General features: G+C 60.1%; 1 protein-coding gene across 5 annotated transcripts in view; it reads left to right on the forward strand.

Moving 5' to 3' along the window:
- The window catches only part of OGDH (oxoglutarate dehydrogenase), a 36,164-nt gene extending 19,417 nt beyond the window's left edge, over nt 1-16,747 (forward strand). For 3 of the 5 annotated variants that reach the window (XM_074852361.1, XM_074852359.1, XM_074852360.1), the window contains exons 5-24: nt 1,411-1,455; nt 3,852-3,967; nt 5,134-5,288; nt 5,730-5,876; nt 6,330-6,420; nt 7,345-7,524; nt 9,584-9,712; nt 10,302-10,481; nt 10,829-10,981; nt 11,649-11,751; nt 11,966-12,094; nt 13,004-13,154; nt 13,649-13,776; nt 13,860-14,038; nt 14,200-14,271; nt 14,739-14,861; nt 15,350-15,422; nt 16,025-16,188; nt 16,270-16,424; nt 16,517-16,747. In XM_074852361.1, coding sequence (XP_074708462.1) covers nt 1,411-1,455; nt 3,852-3,967; nt 5,134-5,288; nt 5,730-5,876; nt 6,330-6,420; nt 7,345-7,524; nt 9,584-9,712; nt 10,302-10,481; nt 10,829-10,981; nt 11,649-11,751; nt 11,966-12,094; nt 13,004-13,154; nt 13,649-13,776; nt 13,860-14,038; nt 14,200-14,271; nt 14,739-14,861; nt 15,350-15,422; nt 16,025-16,188; nt 16,270-16,424; nt 16,517-16,637 — 2,594 coding nt within the window. In that variant the 3' untranslated portion in view covers nt 16,638-16,747. The remainder of the gene's footprint in view (nt 1-1,410; nt 1,456-3,851; nt 3,968-5,133; nt 5,289-5,729; nt 5,877-6,329; nt 6,421-7,344; nt 7,525-9,583; nt 9,713-10,301; nt 10,482-10,828; nt 10,982-11,648; nt 11,752-11,965; nt 12,095-13,003; nt 13,155-13,648; nt 13,777-13,859; nt 14,039-14,199; nt 14,272-14,738; nt 14,862-15,349; nt 15,423-16,024; nt 16,189-16,269; nt 16,425-16,516) is intronic. The other 2 variants (XM_074852363.1, XM_074852362.1) reach the window with 1 other exon arrangement.
- Nucleotides 16,748-17,530: the final 783 nt, after the last annotated feature.

The raw sequence follows: 17,530 nt of genomic DNA on the forward strand, positions 1-17,530 counted from the left end.
TGAGCAGTAAAATCCTTAAAAGTCAGCTTTTGTGGCGCGAGCTCTGCTGCCAACATCTTAAACTGTGGCCGGGCAGTGCTGTAATTCAAAGGAGTTGCATGGTTAATCTCAGAAATGGATCTTTCTTCTCAATTGCCTTTTGTTTAGCAACTGGTTTGTGTCTGTTTTGGAAGCTCTCTTTGGATTAAGCAGTGTGAGTTTTGCAGAAAATGTAAGGGGGAGAAAGCCTGCCTGGGGGCACTCGGTCTGATGAGTGGTGGGGCTGGAGCCTCCAAATTCCTCTTTCTCTTGTCTTTTCTTTTTAAAAAACAAAATAATCTCTTCCTGGTCTTCTACTGCAGCTGGTCTGGCATGGTAAGTGGTGTAAAACAAGGACAAAGATGACCACAGGAACTTGATGTGACCTGTCCAAGGAAATAATACGTTAGCGTGCTGAAATCCAGGTGGTGCGCGGAGCGAGTGTCCGTCTGTCCGTGTCTTTCCGCGGAAGGCAGCTGCCGCCCAGGGGAATTGGTGGAAATTGTTCTCCTGCTCGGGAAGAGCCGGGCGAGCCCCTGCGGGGAGGTGGGCTGGGAGTGCTGCCACCTCCCCTTTCCCCAGTTTGAGGCCTTGCCAACCAAACGTCTCACCTAAATGTGATTGTTCCCCGCTGACTAAAAGGAGAAGTGTTTCCAAAGCCTTTCTTGTAACCCAGGTGAGATTGAGGCACTCGGGTCACCTAACCTCGCCAGGTTACTGGCTCCGGTGACGCACGCTGCCCGCTGCTCCGGCAGCCCTGCCTGCACCTGGCATGGCGTCCCAGCGCTCCCGCCTGCGTCTGCCTGCCTCACCGTTGGTCTTCCTCATTAACAGCCTGCTCATTAACACCCTGATCCCCCTCCTGCCTGTGTGTAGGCAGCAGCAGTGCCTCCTTGGGAGTGACCTTGAAATCCTCCCGGTAGCAACGAGCAGAGCAAAACCCTCCGGGAGCAGATGTTGTGGGAGGCAGCTCCCTGCTCTGCAGAGGATAACGCTCCCCTTGATGCCGCTTGGTGGGAAGATGCCTTTTGGTCGTAGCAGGTGAAGATGCCGTGCCGGGAGGTCTCCCTCTCCCATATGAGGTGCGCCCGTGAGAGGAGATCTCAAACCATGCAGCTCAACTGCTCCCCAGTGTCTGATGCCCTCTGCTCCCCTCCCTGCTCCTCCCTCCTCTCACCAGACTTTCCACCGGGATTTCTTTTCCGCCTAGTGCGTAGTCATCCTCCGTTCCAACCCTTTTGCCTCTGATGTTTTTTGACTGTATTTTAAATACTGTATTTTTTTGACTTTCCATGACTAGTTTTCACGGTTCCAGGTTTTTTTTTTTTTACTAACTTTGACTGCGTCTCTCTATCTTCTCCCTTTCTGCACCCCCCTCCCTGCCCACCCCAGATCTCGCAGTGTTCAAGGAGCGGCTGAGAGTGTTAACAGTAGGAGGTATGCAATTAATGAGCCTTTAACCCTCTGGAGTGCAGGACTCTCTTTGAATAGGTTATTCTGGGCATGAACCAAGCCGGTAAAGCGGTCCCCTCCCATCTCGCACCACTCTTGAGTTTTGTAACATGTTTATTTTTAATTTGTCCCACTAGAAATCTCAATGTAGGCGCTTGGTTAGTGATGCTTCACCTGTAGTGATCCCAATTTAGAGCCTTGCTGGCCTTCTCCATACTGTGTGTTTGCATGCCTAGCTTGCTAGAGTACACGTTTTGTTGTGAACATTAATTTTACGAGGCCTCAATCTCCCTGATTGGTTTGAGTTTCCCAAAAATCCAAGCTGTCTTTTCCTGACTCTCCCTTGGTTTTGTCGCGGTGAAAATTTGGCAGCTCATCCCTAGCCTTCCTCCCTATCTGATGGTATTGCTGCCTGTGAATACTGAGCGCTGTCAAAAAAAGCTGACAGGCTGCAGCAAAGCAGAAGCAGAGATGCTTAGAGCCCTGAAAACTCCTTGTAAAATCTGATACCCCCAAAGCGTGCCTGTCTTCAAACCAGTGTGGCAGAGCGAGCCGAAGCCCCGTGCCGCGGGGCTGAGGGCCGCAGCAGATTAACAAGGCTTCCCTGAAACCTCCAGCCAGCAGTTTATCTGGGATACTGTGTACTAATGCTGCCTCTCTCCAGGACTTCTGTTTGGATGGGAAACACAGCGAAGTCCTGGAGACACGGAGGCCAAACCCTCAGCTCCTTCCAGCTGTGGTTCAGTGCCCCCAGGCCTGGCTCTGGAGCTCCCCTGGGTCTAGTTTAATTCCTTCTCTGGGGACTAGTGGCAACCAGGAGGGTGATGTGGGCAGAGGAGGGGATGAACGATGGTGGCACCCAGGAAGACCGAGCCTGCTCTTGGGTGTTCCCAGCCTCTGGCAAGCGCCGTCCTCGAAGTTGCCCAGGGACGAGTTGTGACCAGCCCCGTTGTGAGCTCGTCCTCCATCCCTGACCAGAGAGCAAGGGTTAGACTCTTTTAAGATTAAGTTCAAGGAGGGCCAGCTCTGGAGGGGGACAAGTTTTGCCTCCCTTTGCCTGGAGGAGGGTGGGTTACGCTGTCCTGCAGTGTTTAGGGGGGTGGCGTCCCCCGAACCCTCCCTAGAAGAAACCCCAGCCGGGGCGTTGGGCTGGTTTGGAGGGAGCTGGGAGGAGGGGTGGTGGTAACTCTGCCTCTTCTGTGGCTCCTGCCCTGGGTTAGAAAAACACCGTGAAACCTGGCTCTGCTGGGAGTTTGGGAGGGATGAACAGGGAAGATGTTGGGGCTCTGGGCTGGCAGTGGGCAGCTTCACTCATCCACCCTCTTTCCAGCCAAGCTCCTGCGTCAAAAGGGTCTTGGGACTCCCCAGTCCCCTTCCCAGATCTGCTTCTGCCTTGCTGCATCAGTTCAGCGAGTTCATTTTCCCTCCTCCTCTGTGCCTCAGTTTCCCCAAAGAAAACCATGAGCTTCAGCAGGCCCCGAGGCACCTCCTTTGAGGTGCAGTGAGCTGCTGCGGGCCCTGGCAGGGACCTTGCGATGCTGTGACAGCAGCAGACGGTGGCGGCAGGGCTCATCTGCAGCAATTAAACCCGACGGTTGGCTCTGAGCCCTGCTCGGCACCTTCTCCAGGCACAGCTCAGCTCCCCACAGCCCCACGTGCCGCAAGTAGGAGCTGCCTACGAACCACGAGGTGCCAGCACCAGAAAGGAGGGGGTTTGCTGAGCAGAGCTAGGCTAAACCCCTAATTAAAAGGCTGTTAATTGGGGCAAGAGGGTATCTGGGCAGCAGAACCCCTGAGGGGCTGGCTGGCTGCCCTGCTCCCGGGCTGAGCTATTCAGGAGAGTCCGTTGCAGAGCCCTGATGCTGTTTTCTCTTGCTTCTCTTTCTCTCCCTCTTTGGGGTTTGTCCGTTGTAACTGTTTCCTTCTCCGCATTGACTCTTCATTTTTAATTCCCACCACGTGGTGACACACCTCTGTTGTGCTCGGTGCTCCTCAATTCCTGTTTCTTTCCTCTCCCCTTTGTTATAATTCGTGGTGTATTTTTTGCGTTCTTGGGGCTACAAACTTGCTGACTCTCACCCTGGATTTTAATTGCCCATTTACATGTGTATATGTATTGCTTTGTGTTTTGTTTCCTGCGTTACCTTTCATAATAACCTTGTTGTTCTGTGCTTAATGTCTTTTTGTTTAATTACGGCTTGGTTTTTATCCATATAAACCTCCTTCATGCTTATTTTTGGTTTTGTGCTGCTTTTTTTTTTTTTTGTCCCTTCCCCACCTCTCCCAAACGTACCCGGTCCCTGCGTGACGGTGTCCCCCCGTCCCCCTTCCTTCCTTCTCTCTCTTGCTTTCGCTTGTCCCACCCATGAAAAATCCTGCAGGCTTTTACGGGCTGGATGAATCTGACCTCGACAAGGTCTTCCACTTGCCCACAACAACTTTCATCGGTGGAAATGAATCGGCTCTTCCACTCCGGGAAATCATCCGTCGGCTGGAGGTGAGGAGGGCGGGGAGGCCTGTTTGCAGCCCGGGTCAGGGGCAGAGCAGTTGCTTTTTGAAGGTCTTGGGCCCCGCTGCTGCCCACAGCCTGGGCCAACCTGCAGGTTTTAAGCTTTTCAGGTTGGCAGCTGCTCCTCAGCACTTGCCCCACTCGTAGCAGCGTGTTACCTGCTCATCTCTGTTCACCGCCAGCTTCATGCTGCACTGGGGCAAGGCATTGGGTCTACCCAAGGTGGAGCAAATCCCAGGCAACTAAATATTGCAGTTTTGGAAACCTCTTCAGCTATGTTTTCCAGTTTAAAGCAGCAAACGGTGCTGGGAGAGCCCAGGAGCGGGCTGCAGGCAGGTGATGCTCACCTCCATGCGCTGCAGGAGTGCTGGTGCCCTGCGTGGTGGCCCCTTGGAGGGTCTCTGTGCAGGAGCAGCACCAACCCGGGGCTGGGGCTTCCAGCTCTTGCAGCTGGTTCCCCCTTCCTGCCAAATTTCATGCCCTGCTCTGCCTGGTCTGAGAGCACAGACGGCTCTCAGGGAAGCTGCAGGCTTGCTCAGAAGGTCTCTGCTGAGACAAGTTGACCTTGGGGAGAAGCAAAGCTGCGTCAATGTCTTAGATAAGCTGCAAGAACGGGCTCCTTATTTGTTGGGGGAGGTTGTTTTGCTGATTTTCTTCCCACCGTGTGAAGTGAGGTTGTGGATCTGGTCACAGCTGATGCCACCGAGAGGGAAAATCTCACCTCTGAGGTGGATGTAAAGGACTCCCCCTTGGGCCCTCAGGGAAAGGGAATTAAACATTTTGATGCTGGGTCATGTGCAGGGTCCAAGCTGCCCCGCAACATCCCGGGACATCCCCTGCAGTGTCCCCTTTCCGGGCAGACAGCTCAAACCAGGGTCCCAAGACAGGGCTGAGAGAGGACCAGCTGCTGGGCACCGCTCACGCGTGTCCCCGGGCTGCTGTCACGGGCAGCGCTTGCCCACGTTCAGGCAGGGCAGCGCGGCTGCCAGGCAGGAGGGTTTGTCTGGGCCGGTGCGGGAGGGCTCTTTGTCTTGCTGAAAGGTTAGAGGGGAATGAAAGAACCCCTGGTCCCAGTACGATGCCTGTCTTCTTCGCTGGGGGTGAGGAGGTGCTGAAGGCTGTTGTCTCATGGCCCTTCCTGTCCCTTCGGGCAGATGGCGTACTGCCAGCACATCGGGGTGGAGTTCATGTTCATCAACGACCTGGAGCAGTGCCAGTGGATCCGGCAGAAGTTTGAGACCCCTGGCATCATGCAGTTCACCAACGAAGAGAAACGCACGCTGCTGGCCAGGCTGGTCCGCTCTACCAGGTACCCTGGGGGGGTCTTCACCTTCTCCTTATCTCCCCTTGTTGCCAGGGGTGGTTTGCTCACAGCCAGAGCGACGTGGTCACCACCTGAGTCACATCTTGACGTCATCTGTCGTGGTTGGCTTAATCAGCAGGGTGACGCCAGTGAGCTGCTGGGCTGGCAGGCTCAGGTGCTGGCAAAGAGCCTGAAAACATGGATGATCCTGAAAGAAAAGGTCTAAAAATAAGGTTTAAGTGCAGCACAGTGTCGGGGTGGGGGAGCAGCCAGCTGGGCTCCGCAAGTGTGGGCTGGGGTGGCTGGGAAGGCTGTCAGGCTGCTGCGTGACGCCTGTTTAAGCATCACTCAGTGCTCTGGCTCCCTTGGTGCAGTTCTCATCCTTCCTCTGGTTTCTGCCCTCAGCTGTAGCCCTGGCACTGATCCCTCTCTCCCTTTGCCTTCCAGGTTCGAGGAGTTCCTCCATCGGAAATGGTCTTCGGAGAAGCGTTTTGGTCTGGAGGGCTGTGAAGTGCTGATCCCTGCCTTAAAGACCATTATTGATAAGTCGAGTGAGAAGGGAGTGGATTATGTTATCATGGGGATGCCCCACAGGTAACCTTGCCTCTCTCCAGGGCAGTGCTTGGGGCGTGGAGGAGAGGGATGCTGCTGGGGTGCGGTACTGGAGGGCACACCAGTTTCTGCCATCACCTAACTGGTCTTGGCTGGTGGTGAACCTTAGCTGGAGAGCTCAGGCCTTGGCTGCTCTCCACTCATTGCGGTGTTTTCAGCTTCATCTCGTTTGTAAAGTCACCTGGAGAGGGGTGGTGGCTCGAGTGGCAGAGCTGGAATCCCAGAGCAGGATCCGGCCTGCCCGCGCCAGGGCAGCTGTCGGGATGGGGGTCTGCAGTCTCCTCAGGAGCCCCCTCCCCTGGTGACCCTACAGCTGTCACAGGAGGTGTGGGGTTGTTGCATCACCTCTTCATGACAGAGGGGATGGCAGGTCACCGTCGGCACTCGATGCTGGCCTGGCGCCGCTGGTTGCCCACAACGGTCTTGCTTTTGCAGGGGACGCCTGAATGTTCTCGCCAACGTCATCAGGAAAGAGCTGGAGCAGATCTTCTGCCAGTTCGACTCCAAGCTGGAGGCTGCTGATGAGGTGAGTCTCCTCCTCTGCCTGTCCCCGTGCGGTCCCCAAAGGCCGTGGCCTTGCAGCGTGAGCTGGATTATGCCACCACTTGTGGTGTCGCTCGGTGGTGTCAGTGTCACAAGGATTTCCACGTTGCACACGCACCCACGTGACTGACGCTTTCGTGTTGGTGCCGGTGCTGGTCTGTTCTTGCCTGTCCTGCGGGTGACCTGTGCCCTGGTCGCTGCCGGTGTCTTCAGTGCAGGCTGTGGGCAGTCAGCGACTCTCTCTTGGGGTGAGCAGCGAGGTGAGGGGAAGGGGCCCGGCGCAGAGGTTGGCCTGTCCCCTTGCAGCAGCCCCTGGTCCCCATCGGGGCTTTAAAGCAGCTCCAAAAACCCCGAGGCTTGAGTCACGTATGCTGCAGGCTCTGCCTCTGGGATGCTCTCATGCTCCAGAGCTTCCAGTATCATAAACCAGGATGATTTGGCTTTTGGAAGGCTGGGCTGGCTTTATCCTGCCGTGCCCTTCAGGTGGGGTTTTGAGGGGAGAAAGCGGCATCCTGGGGCATCGAGGTGCCCTGACTGGGAACTGCAGCGTCTCGCGAGCGGTGCCAGGGGCGGCTGTGCTGCTGCAGTGGGGGCACAGCTGGGGTGAGCATCAGCTGTTTTCCGGTGTCTTCCCCAAACCCACCACACTTGCTTCTTCCCCTGCCCCTACAACCGTACCTAGATGGGCCTGACGCATGCCTGGGGCTTGTGGGCGGTTTGGCACCTGGAACAGGCTACTTTGGCTTTGCTGGGTGCCAGGTCAGCTCCGAAAGTGAGTGCCTGCTGCTTCCTGCCAGTGCCTCCAGGAAACACCCCTTTTTCCAGCCCCTGGGGTCAGCACTGCCTTGCCTCAGGTCTCCTTCCATGCCCCCATTCCTGGGGGTGACTCTCCTGTCCCCTCCGCCAGGGCTCTGGTGACGTGAAGTACCACCTGGGAATGTACCACCGGCGGATTAACCGCGTCACCGACAGGAACATCACCCTTTCCTTGGTGGCAAATCCCTCCCACTTGGAGGCAGCTGATCCTGTTGTTCAAGGCAAGACTAAAGCGGAGCAGTTTTACTGCGGGGACACGGAAGGGAAGAAGGTGAGTGGTGCTGAGATGCCCACAGTGAAGTGGCCTGGGCTGGACGGGGTTCGGTGGGAGGCAGGCTGGTGGGAAACCAGGGGGGCCACTCCTGTTTAACATCTTTATTGATGATCTAGACGAGGGGATCGAGTGCACCCTCAGTCAGTTTGCAGATGACACCAAGTTGGGTGGGAGTGTTGATCGGCTCGAGGGTAGGGAAGCTCTGCAGAGAGACCTGGCCAGGCTGGAGTGATGGGCTGAGCCCAGCTGGGGGAGTTTCACTAAGGCCAAATGCCGGGTGCTGCCCTTGGGCCACAACAACCCCCAGCAGCGCTACAGGCTTGGGGAGGAGTGGCTGGAGAGCTGCCAGTCAGAGAGGGACCTGGGGGTGGTGATTGACAGCCGGCTGAACAGGAGCCAGCAGTGTGCCCAGGTGGCCAAGAAGGCCAATGGCATCCTGGCTTGTATCGGAAATAGCGTGGCCAGCAGGGACAGGGAAGGGATCTGACCCCTGTGCTCGGCACTGGTGAGGCCGCCCCTCGATGAGTGGGTTCAGTTTTGGGCCCCTCACTCCAAAAAGGCCCTTGAATGACTCGAGCGTGTCCAGAGAAGGGCAACGGAGCTGGTGCAGGGTCTGGAGCACAGGTCTGATGGGGAGCGGCTGAGGGAACTGGGGGGGTTCAGTCTGGAGAAGAGGAGGCTGAGGGGAGACCTCATGGCCCTCTGCAACTCCCTGAAAGGAGGGTGCAGAGAGGGGGGAGGAGTCTCTTGAGCCAAGGAACCAGCGGCAGGCCAAGAGGGAATGGCCTCAAGCTGCGCCAGGGCAGGGTCAGACTGGCTCTTAGGAAGGATTTCTTTGCAGAAGGGGCTGTTGGGCGTTGGAATGGGCTGCCCAGGGCAGGGGGGGAGTCCCCATCCCTGGAGGGGTTGAAGAGTCGGGTTGAGCCAGCGCTGAGGGATCTGGTGGGGTTGGGAACGGTCAGGGTGAGGTTCATGGTGGGGCTGGAGGAGTTTCAAGGGCTTTTCCAACCCAGATGGTTCTGGGATTCTGTGAAAGTGAAGAAACACAGCTGTTTTTTGTTTGCTGTGCCCCTTTCCCCTGCCCTCACTCTGCCCTCACCCTGACTTTGCTCCCCCATCTGTCTTTGGGGATGACTTTGGTAGGGGCTCACCCACCCTGGGCTCCCATTGCTGGTTCCTCCATCTCTGAATGTCCGGCTCAGCCGGGCTGCAGGGAGCAGCAGGTGCCCCAACCCCTGGTCGGAAAGCGGGGAGATGAGGGGTGCTCCTGAAAGACAACCTGAGCGTCACAGCTTGGGGGGCTCGGCAGGAGGAGCCACAAGCTGAAGGATTTCAGCGTGACCATGGAGAACCATTCCTGGGGCTGGAAAGCTGGAGCTGGCAGCAGGAGGCAGCTCTCCTCAGCCGGGTGGGAGAGCAGGCGGGGAATGGGCTGCGGGGGGGGGTTTATTTGTGCTCTGATTCATCACAGACCTGTCTCCCAACACCAAGAAGTGGAAGGGTGAGATCAAAAGTGCTTCCCTTCCTCCTACACTCCAGGGGCTGGATATAAATAGATAAACTCTGTCCTTGTCTGACAGGCGGTGGCCTCAGCCAGCCCCGGCTATGACAGCAAAAGAACGTCACCGAAGCTGGAGCGAGCTCCTGGCCCGGCTCCTCTACAGAGGTCTTCTGGGGTGAAAGCGTGGGGGAAAGGGGCATTTTTCTCATCTTCCCTCGGTTAGAAAAAGGCTTTGCTTTGAGATACGTGTGTTTGGAAATGGGACTCGCCTCCCGGACGCTGTGCACCAAGTGCCATCGCAGGGCCTGACCGAGGCACCCCCTCGTGCTGCCCTCGCTCGGGGGCAGAGCTGGTGGCCACGGCTTTCTTCCCGGTGGTGGTTCCAACCGCGGCTGGCTCTGCTCCGATCCCCCGAGAAAGCATCAGATGCACTGACGAGCTACTCTGTGTCCCTCTGGGATGCCGAAGGCTCACAGGGCTGAGACCTGGGCCCTTTCCCGGTGCCCGCCATCCCCACAGAGCCCCCGCTGACTGCCGTGGCTTCGCCTCTCCCAGGTGATGTCCATCCTCCTGCACGGAGACGCCGCTTTCGCCGGGCAGGGCATCGTGTACGAGACGTTCCACCTGAGCGACCTGCCCTCCTACACCACCCACGGCACCGTCCACGTCGTGGTGAACAACCAGGTGAGGACCAAATCCCCTGCGTCCGTGGGGTTCCTCGCAGAGCAGCTGCTGCAGGCTCAGGTCTGGATGGCATCTGGCAGCAGGCAGTAGCTGTTTCCCAGCTGGTGTTCCCTGGCAGGAGCCATAATCCTGGGCTCAGCAGAGGGTACTTCATACCCGGCTGCTCAACCACAGCAGCTTTTGAGTCCAGCCTGGCGCAGAGGCGGTGCGACGTGATGCTCGGCATGCGAGACCATGCAGGGCTGCTCTGTTCTGCCCCTGCGTAAACCAGAGACATTCCACTGGGACCAGCCCATCCCCACGGGTGCACTGGGATGACGGCCCAGGCTCAAGGACTGGGACAGGCTGTGGCATCCAGGAGGCAGGAGATGGGCAGGTTGTGCTACGAGTGAGCAGCGCAGCTGTGGGGGAACCCCCAGCTCAGCCGCAGCAGCTGAGCCACCTGCGTGATCTCCTGGTGCTTTCCTGAGCCAGTAAAATGCAGCTGCCCCACGCCGAGCCAGCTTTAACATCAGTATCCAAAGAAGGAGCTGCATAGCAGAGCCGTTTTCCAAATCCTTACCCCTGTGCTGGTCCTGATCCCTCTCAGATCGGCTTCACAACAGACCCCCGGATGGCCCGTTCCTCCCCATACCCGACTGATGTCGCTCGCGTGGTGAACGCACCCATTTTCCACGTCAACGCAGACGACCCTGAGGCTGTCGTCTACGTGTGCAACGTGGCCGCGGAGTGGCGAAGCACCTTCCATAAGGACGTGGTGGTGGACTTGGTAAGTAACGTGGCACGAGGCTGTGGCTCTGCTGTGGGTGCTCACCAGTACCTCTTGGGGTGTATTTTCTGAAACCTGAGGTTTCTCCTCAGGGCTTGTCTGGCCCTTTTGATGTGAGGAGGGGGAGGAGGTGGTGTAAAGCAAAGCAACGAGGCTGTAGTGGCACTTGGAAGGGCAACGCTGTCTCTGTATGGAGCCTGCCCTCGCCTCCCACATCAGGAGCACACACTCAAGTCCCTCCTGGGCTGTTTCAGACTCTTCCTAGCAGAGACCCAGGTACCTTCCACCGCTTTTGGAGCTGCGGGTTGCAAGCAGCTGCTTTCAAAGGCTCTTCCCCTTCCCCGCAGGTTTGTTACAGGCGCAATGGTCACAACGAGATGGACGAGCCCATGTTCACGCAGCCCCTGATGTACAAACAGATCCGGAAGCAGAAGCCAGTGCTGCAGAAATACGCAGAGCTGCTGATTTCCCAGGGGGTGGTGAATCAGCCGGAGTATGAGGTACTGTCCCGCGGGGCCCGGGAGGTAAACTGCGGGCAGCATCTCCGGGGAAAACTGTTTGTTTGGTTCAGACCTGGGTGTGAATGATGTGACGGGGCCTGTTTCTGCTCGTGCTCGTCACCTGAAGGTGGCAAAGCTGTGCAAGGGTTGGGCGAGCGCTACAGACCTGGCAGGGACGGGAGTAGGAGCTGAGATTCGTCCTTGGGCTGTGCCAGCTCTGAGCAGCACAGGAACATCTAGTTCAAGGACTGCCCCGTGATCAGCGTGGCACAGGCCACACTGGGCCACCGCAGCGTGGCTGGGACCCGCGGGAGAGCTGGGCTCTGCGGCGCTCGGGCTCGTGGTGCCCTGGGGGTGTCTGGGGCAGGTCCCCGCCCCGGTTCTGCTGCTCTGGCAGCAAGCACTGCAGCAGCTCTGCTGGCTCCTCCTTGCCTCGGTACCACTTTGCAGCATCTTTAGGGTTGGATGCGAGTTGTCAGGGCTGTCCCTGGTGGGACAGGCGCCTCCAGCAGCAGCTCTGCTCTCTGAGGCTGAGCTGTGCAGCCCTGGGCCTCCCCGGCTCTGGGGACCAGCTGTTCCCTCCAGCACCGTTGCAAGCTCATGCTGAGGCCCCCAGGCTTGGCACCCTTGTTTGGAGACCCCTCGTTAATGCTTTTCTGCCTCTCAGGAGGAGATTGCCAAGTACGATAAGATCTGCGAGGAGGCCCATGCGAGATCCAAGGATGAGAAGATCTTGCACATCAAGCACTGGCTGGACTCACCCTGGCCTGGTAAGTCACTCACAACGTTTTGGAAGTCTCTAGCAAAAAACCTGGTGTCTCTAGAGCCGTGGCAGCTATTTTCTAGTAAATGGCGGGGGGAGGCAGGGTGGTGCTCTCCACTCCTGGCATCCCCACCGTTCCTTGAGGGTGTCTGTGAGCTGAGCTCTCCCCATGGAGCTGGGCACGGCTCCCCCAGCACAGCGGACTGCTCCTCCTCCGGCAGGTTTCTTCACTCTGGACGGCCAGCCCCGGAGCATGACCTGCCCTTCCACCGGTCTGAACGAGGAGGACCTGACTCACATTGGTCAAGTGGCGAGCTCGGTGCCGGTGGAGGATTTCACTATCCATGGAGGTAGGAGCTTGTGGAAACTATTCCAGACTGGGCGTTTGTTCCAGAGAAGATGTGGGATTGGGCTGGAATGTGACCTGGAAGGAAGGGACCTGTTACAGGGCTTCGATATACAGGTTGAAGGGATTCTTCCTTTCAGCTCCACTCCCCTGAGACCCCACCTGGAGCACTGCATCCAGCTCTGATGTCCCCCGTGAAGGAGGACGTGGACCTGCTGGAGTGGGTTCATGAAAATTGTCAGAGGGCTGGAACACCTCTGCTACGGAGAGAGGCTGAGAGAGTTGGGGGTGCTCAGCCTGGAGAAGAGACGGCTTCAGGGAGACCTTGCCGTGGCCTTTCATATATAAATATAAGCCCCCTTTATATATATATATATGTAAAGGGGGCTTATGAGAAAGGCAGAGAGACTTTTCCAGGGCCTGTAGTGACAGGACAAAGAGCAACGGTTTTAAAGTGGAAGAGGGTAGGTTTAGATTGGACGTAAGGAAGAAATGTTTTACAGTGAGGGTCATGAGACACTGGAACAGGTTGTCCAGAGAAGCTGTGGCTGCCCCATCATTGGAAGGGTTCATTTGAGCAACCTGATCTAGTGAAAGATGTCCCTGCTCATGGCACTAGGTGGCCTTTGAAGGTTCTTTCCAACCCCAACCCTTCTGTGAGTCTACAAGAATTAGTTCACGAGGGATCTGTGGTTAAGGGAAGTGAACTGAGGAGTAGCTCTGCTTTGGAGCTGATCCTTCCCTGCAGGCTGATTCCTCATCGCTGGTTCATCCCCCCAGCAGAGGTGGATCCATTCCTCTGCCCCTGGGCATTCGCAGTCTCTCCGTCCATGGGCAGGTTGTGGAATAAACACGGTGTCACTGGAGCCTCCTACGGTGTCACAGGGCTACGAACCATCTTCTGTCCCGGCAGGTTTGAGCCGTATTCTGAAAACCCGTGGGGAGATGGTGAAGAACCGGACGGTGGACTGGGCCCTGGCAGAGTACATGGCGTTCGGCTCCCTGCTCAAAGAGGGCATCCACATCCGCCTCAGCGGCCAGGACGTCGAGAGGGGCACGTTCAGGTAAAGCCGTGGCTGCTGGTGGCTGTAAAGGCCTTTCCAGGAGGGATCTGAAATTGAGGAGCGACTGAAGGAGCTGGGACTGTTCAGTGTGAGGAGGAGAAGGGGAGGGGAGACCTCATCACTCTCTACAGCTCCCTGAAAGGACGTTGTGGAGAGGTTGGTGCTGGTCTCTGCTCCCAGGGAATTAGTGACAGAACGAGAGGGAACGGCTTTAAACTGCAACAGGGGAGGGTCAGACTGGACAGGAGGGAAAAATGTTTCCCCGCCAGAGTGGTCAGAGAGTGGAATAGGCTGCCCAGGGAGGGGGTGGAGTCCCCACCCCTGGGGGTGTTTAAGGGCCGTTTGGATGAGCTGTGGGGGGATGTGGGGTAGGGGAGAACTTTGTAGAGTCGGGCTGAGGGTTGGACTCGATGATCCCGAGGGGCTTTTCCAGCCTGAAGGATTCTGGGATTCTGTGAAATGTGACGGTGGAGTAACGCTTTCCCCTCTTCCAGCCATCGCCACCACGTCCTGCACGATCAGAACGTGGACAAGAGGACCTGTATCCCCATGAACCACCTCTGGCCCAACCAGGCTCCTTACACTGTCTGCAACAGCTCTCTGTCGGAGTACGGCGTCCTCGGTGAGTGAGCGGCTCCGCGCTTGCCGCCCGGGGGCGAGGCCGCTCTGGGACGATAACCCCCTCGCTTCTCTCCCATCCCTCAGGATTTGAGCTGGGCTTTGCCATGGCCAGCCCTAATGCCCTGGTGCTTTGGGAAGCCCAGTTCGGGGACTTCCACAACACTGCTCAGTGCATAATCGACCAGTTCATCTGTCCCGGGCAGGCCAAGTGGGTCAGACAGAACGGCATCGTCCTGCTGCTTCCCCACGGCATGGAGGGCATGGTAAGGGGTCCCCCAGCTCGTGGGCACCCAGGGGTGCCCACTGCCCAGCAGCAGAGCCGAGGGCGGCAGCGGCAGGCAGCGCTGCTGGCAGGGTGGGGCGTCAGCCTCTCGCGCCAGCCTTGCCCCCCCAGCTCACTCCCCCCTCTACGTGCTCCCTGCAGGGCCCCGAGCACTCCTCCGCCCGCCCGGAGCGATTCCTGCAGATGTGCAACGACGATCCCGATGTCTTCCCCGTGAGTGGCGGCCACGCCGAGCTCAGCACGGCCCCTCCCGTGTCCCGGATCCACCGCTGCCTTGAAAGGGGGAGGGGAGCAACCCTGCCCGGGTGGGCTCGGCGCAGCGCTGCCGGCGGGGGGGGTTGTCACGGGGCGGGTAGCAGGTGTGGGACACCCTGAGCTCACGCTGCGGCCGGGAGGGTTTGGGGAAAAGGGCTGAACCTGGTGCCCAGGCTGCACCTCCACCACCCCCCGGGCTGCTGCACTGTGCGAGGCAGAGGTGGCTCCAGAAGCAGCGTGGGAGGGGGCTGCTGGCCCAAGGTGGGGGGGGCACAGACCTGCAGCCTCTCCCAGGTCTCCGTGTGCTCTGGAGGGGGAGAGGAGGGAGGGAGGGAGGGCTGGGGGCCACTCTTCTCCCCACTGCCGGAGCTGCGAGGCCAAGAGGCACCTTGTGTTTCTTGAAATCCCCTCGACTGCCGAGGCAGAAACTGGACGACTTCGACGTGCGCCAGCTCTACGACTGCAACTGGATTGTGGTGAACTGCTCCACTCCGGCCAACTTCTTCCACGTCCTCCGGCGCCAGATCCTCCTGCCCTTCCGCAAACCGGTCAGTGCCAAGGCAGGGCAGCCCCGCGTCCCTGCCCGGCCTGGGGACAGGACTCGCAGGGGGCTGGTTCTCACCTTGGCAGCAAACACGGGCCCTTTGCCTCTGCCTGGGCCAAGGACCTCTTGGCGCTCGGGGCTGGCTCGGTACGGGACGTGCCGCCGGCCAGCTCGTGCAGGCTGGGGTGGCCACAGCCCCTTCCTGCGCTCCGTGGGGAGACGTCGGGGCCCGTGGTCAGTGAATAACCTGGTCCAGCCGCCTGCTTCCAGCTCCGGCTGCGGGACACGCGGGTCCCCGGCAGCACCTCAGCCTCTTCCCCAGGGGAAAGACGGTGCTGTCAGAAACCAGCCGAGCACAGCGGCCGAGCAGGGAGCAAATCTCTTGCAGGGGAGGGTGCTCAGGACGGGGGTCGGTGCTCCGGCCGTTGCTTGCAGCAGAGGTGTTTCTGGTGAGGCTGACCGCCTTGCTCTGCCTCTTCTCCCCTCCTCCAGCTGATAATCTTCACTCCAAAGTCGCTGCTGCGCCACCCCGAAGCCCGCTCCAGCTTTGATGACATGCTGCCAGGTACGAGCAGCACGGAGGTGCCTGTTTGCCCCTGCGCCGCTCTGCGGGACGAAGGGTGAAGGGCAGGAGCTGGCCACCGTGGGTAAAGTCCGCCTGGCAGCAGCTTCCCCGTGCCGGTGAGCGGCCGAGCGAGGCTGCCGCCAGCGGCATCAGGGCAGCGCGGATGGCACGGGCTGTGGGCTGCCTCCCGCCCTCCCCGCTCCCCTCCGGTGCCGAGCTGGCGTGCTCGCCCCCACCGCGGCCGGGCTGGGCCAGCTGCACCCATCTACCCAGCAAATTGGAGCCCCCCCTCGTTAGCGCCGGGTCTGGCATCCCGGAGAGACGTGGCTCGGCTTTCCGGGGTTTGCCGTGGCACTTCCTCCATCGACAGCCCCTTCCTGCCGCAGCGGTGCAGCCGGGCTTCGGCAGCCCCGAGTGTCCCAGAGCCCTGATGGTTTGTACTGGGAGCTGGACCCGGTACCAGCTGGTCTGTCTCTGCCTCTGGGCTTTGCCTGCTCAGGCTGGAGTCCCGGGAGGGGCTGGCAGGGGATGTGGGTGCAGGCAGCTGCCGGCGCGGTCCCCTGGGCCACTGTGGCTGACGCTGCTGTCCTGTCCCTTGGCAGGCACCCACTTTCTCCGTGTCATCCCCGACGGCGGCCCCGCGGCCCAGAGCCCCGAGCAGGTCAAGCGGGTGCTGTTCTGCACCGGGAAGGTCTACTACGACCTGACCCGCGAGCGCAAGGCCCGGCAGATGGAGGCCGACGTGGCCATCACCAGGGTGGAGCAGGTGAGCAGGGTCCGGCCGCCTCCAAGCCCGTGAGCCGGGGCTGCCGCGGCCCCCGTGACGCCCCCCCCGTGTCCCCCGCAGCTCTCCCCGTTCCCCTTCGACCTCCTTCAGCGGGAAGCCCAGAAGTACCCGGCTGCCGAGCTGGTGTGGTGCCAGGAGGAGCACAAGAACCAGGGCTACTACGACTACGTCAAACCCCGGCTCCGCACCACCATCAACCGCGCCAAGCCCGTCTGGTAGGGACCTGGGGGCGGGGAGGGGGGCTGGGATGCTGGGGAGGGGTCTTGGGGGTGCAGAGGCCCCCTCACCCCCCCCTTTTACCCCGCAGGTACGCGGGGCGAGAACCGGCAGCTGCCCCTGCCACTGGCAACAAGAAAACCCACCTGACGGAGCTGCAGCGGCTCCTCGACACGGCCTTCAATCTCGACGCCTTCAAGGACCTGGCCTAAGCGCCACCGCGGCGGCGGCAGCATGCGCCCGTCCGTCTGTCTGTCCGTCTGCCTGTCCCTTGCTCGCCTCCCCCCTCCCTCCTTAACTACAGACCTTGTACAACCCCGTGCTGGCGCCTGGAGTCCTTGTCTGCCTGGCACCGGGGGGTGGGTGCTGTCCCGGCGGGCAAGAGGGGATGCAAAATGCCCCCCCCCCCGCCCCCAATCCGGCCCCCACATCCCCCAGGAGGGGCTGGGCCCCACGACACTTCTCTGGGGGGGGGCCGGTGCACTGGGTCCAGCCCCCTCCCAGTTCCTCCCAGTTCGGTGTCACACTTGCCCCTGCAGCCTCTCTGGGGGAGTTCGGGGGGGGCCTGCCCCCCTCGCAGGACCCAGGCAGGGCTGAGGCTGCTGCCCTCCCCCCTGCCCCCCCCCCCCGCAGCTTCCAGCGCCCCCCTGGGGCCGTTTGCCCGTTCCCGGGGAGCGCTGCGCCCCCTCTGCCTGCGCCGGTGCTGGGCGCCGCCTCCTCCCGGGGGGGCCCCGAGTGCAGGGGGGGCGCCCCCGGCCGGTCAGGGCCCGCCTTCGGCTTCCCCGATAAACACCGAGACCCCCCGGTGCCACCCGTGTCCTTCGGCCGCGGGGCGGGACCCGGGAGGGGGCGCGCGCCCCCCCCCCCCCCCCCCCCCCCCCCGCGTGGTGCCACAGGCGTGCGCGGCCGCCCCCAGCGCGGGGGGTGGGTCGGTGCGGGGGTGCTGCCGCGCAGCCGGTCGCACACAGCGGGCCCCCCCCCCTCCGCACCCCCCGTGCTCACGCACCCGCCGCCCTCGCTCCCTCTCCCGCCGCCCCACGCGCCTGTCGCGCCCCATCGCCCCGCACACGCCGTGTCGCGACACGGTCACGCGCCGTGTCCCGCT

Source organism: Strix uralensis, chromosome 28, assembly GCF_047716275.1.
Source record: "Strix uralensis isolate ZFMK-TIS-50842 chromosome 28, bStrUra1, whole genome shotgun sequence".
In the NCBI taxonomy this organism is placed as follows: domain Eukaryota; kingdom Metazoa; phylum Chordata; class Aves; order Strigiformes; family Strigidae; genus Strix; species Strix uralensis.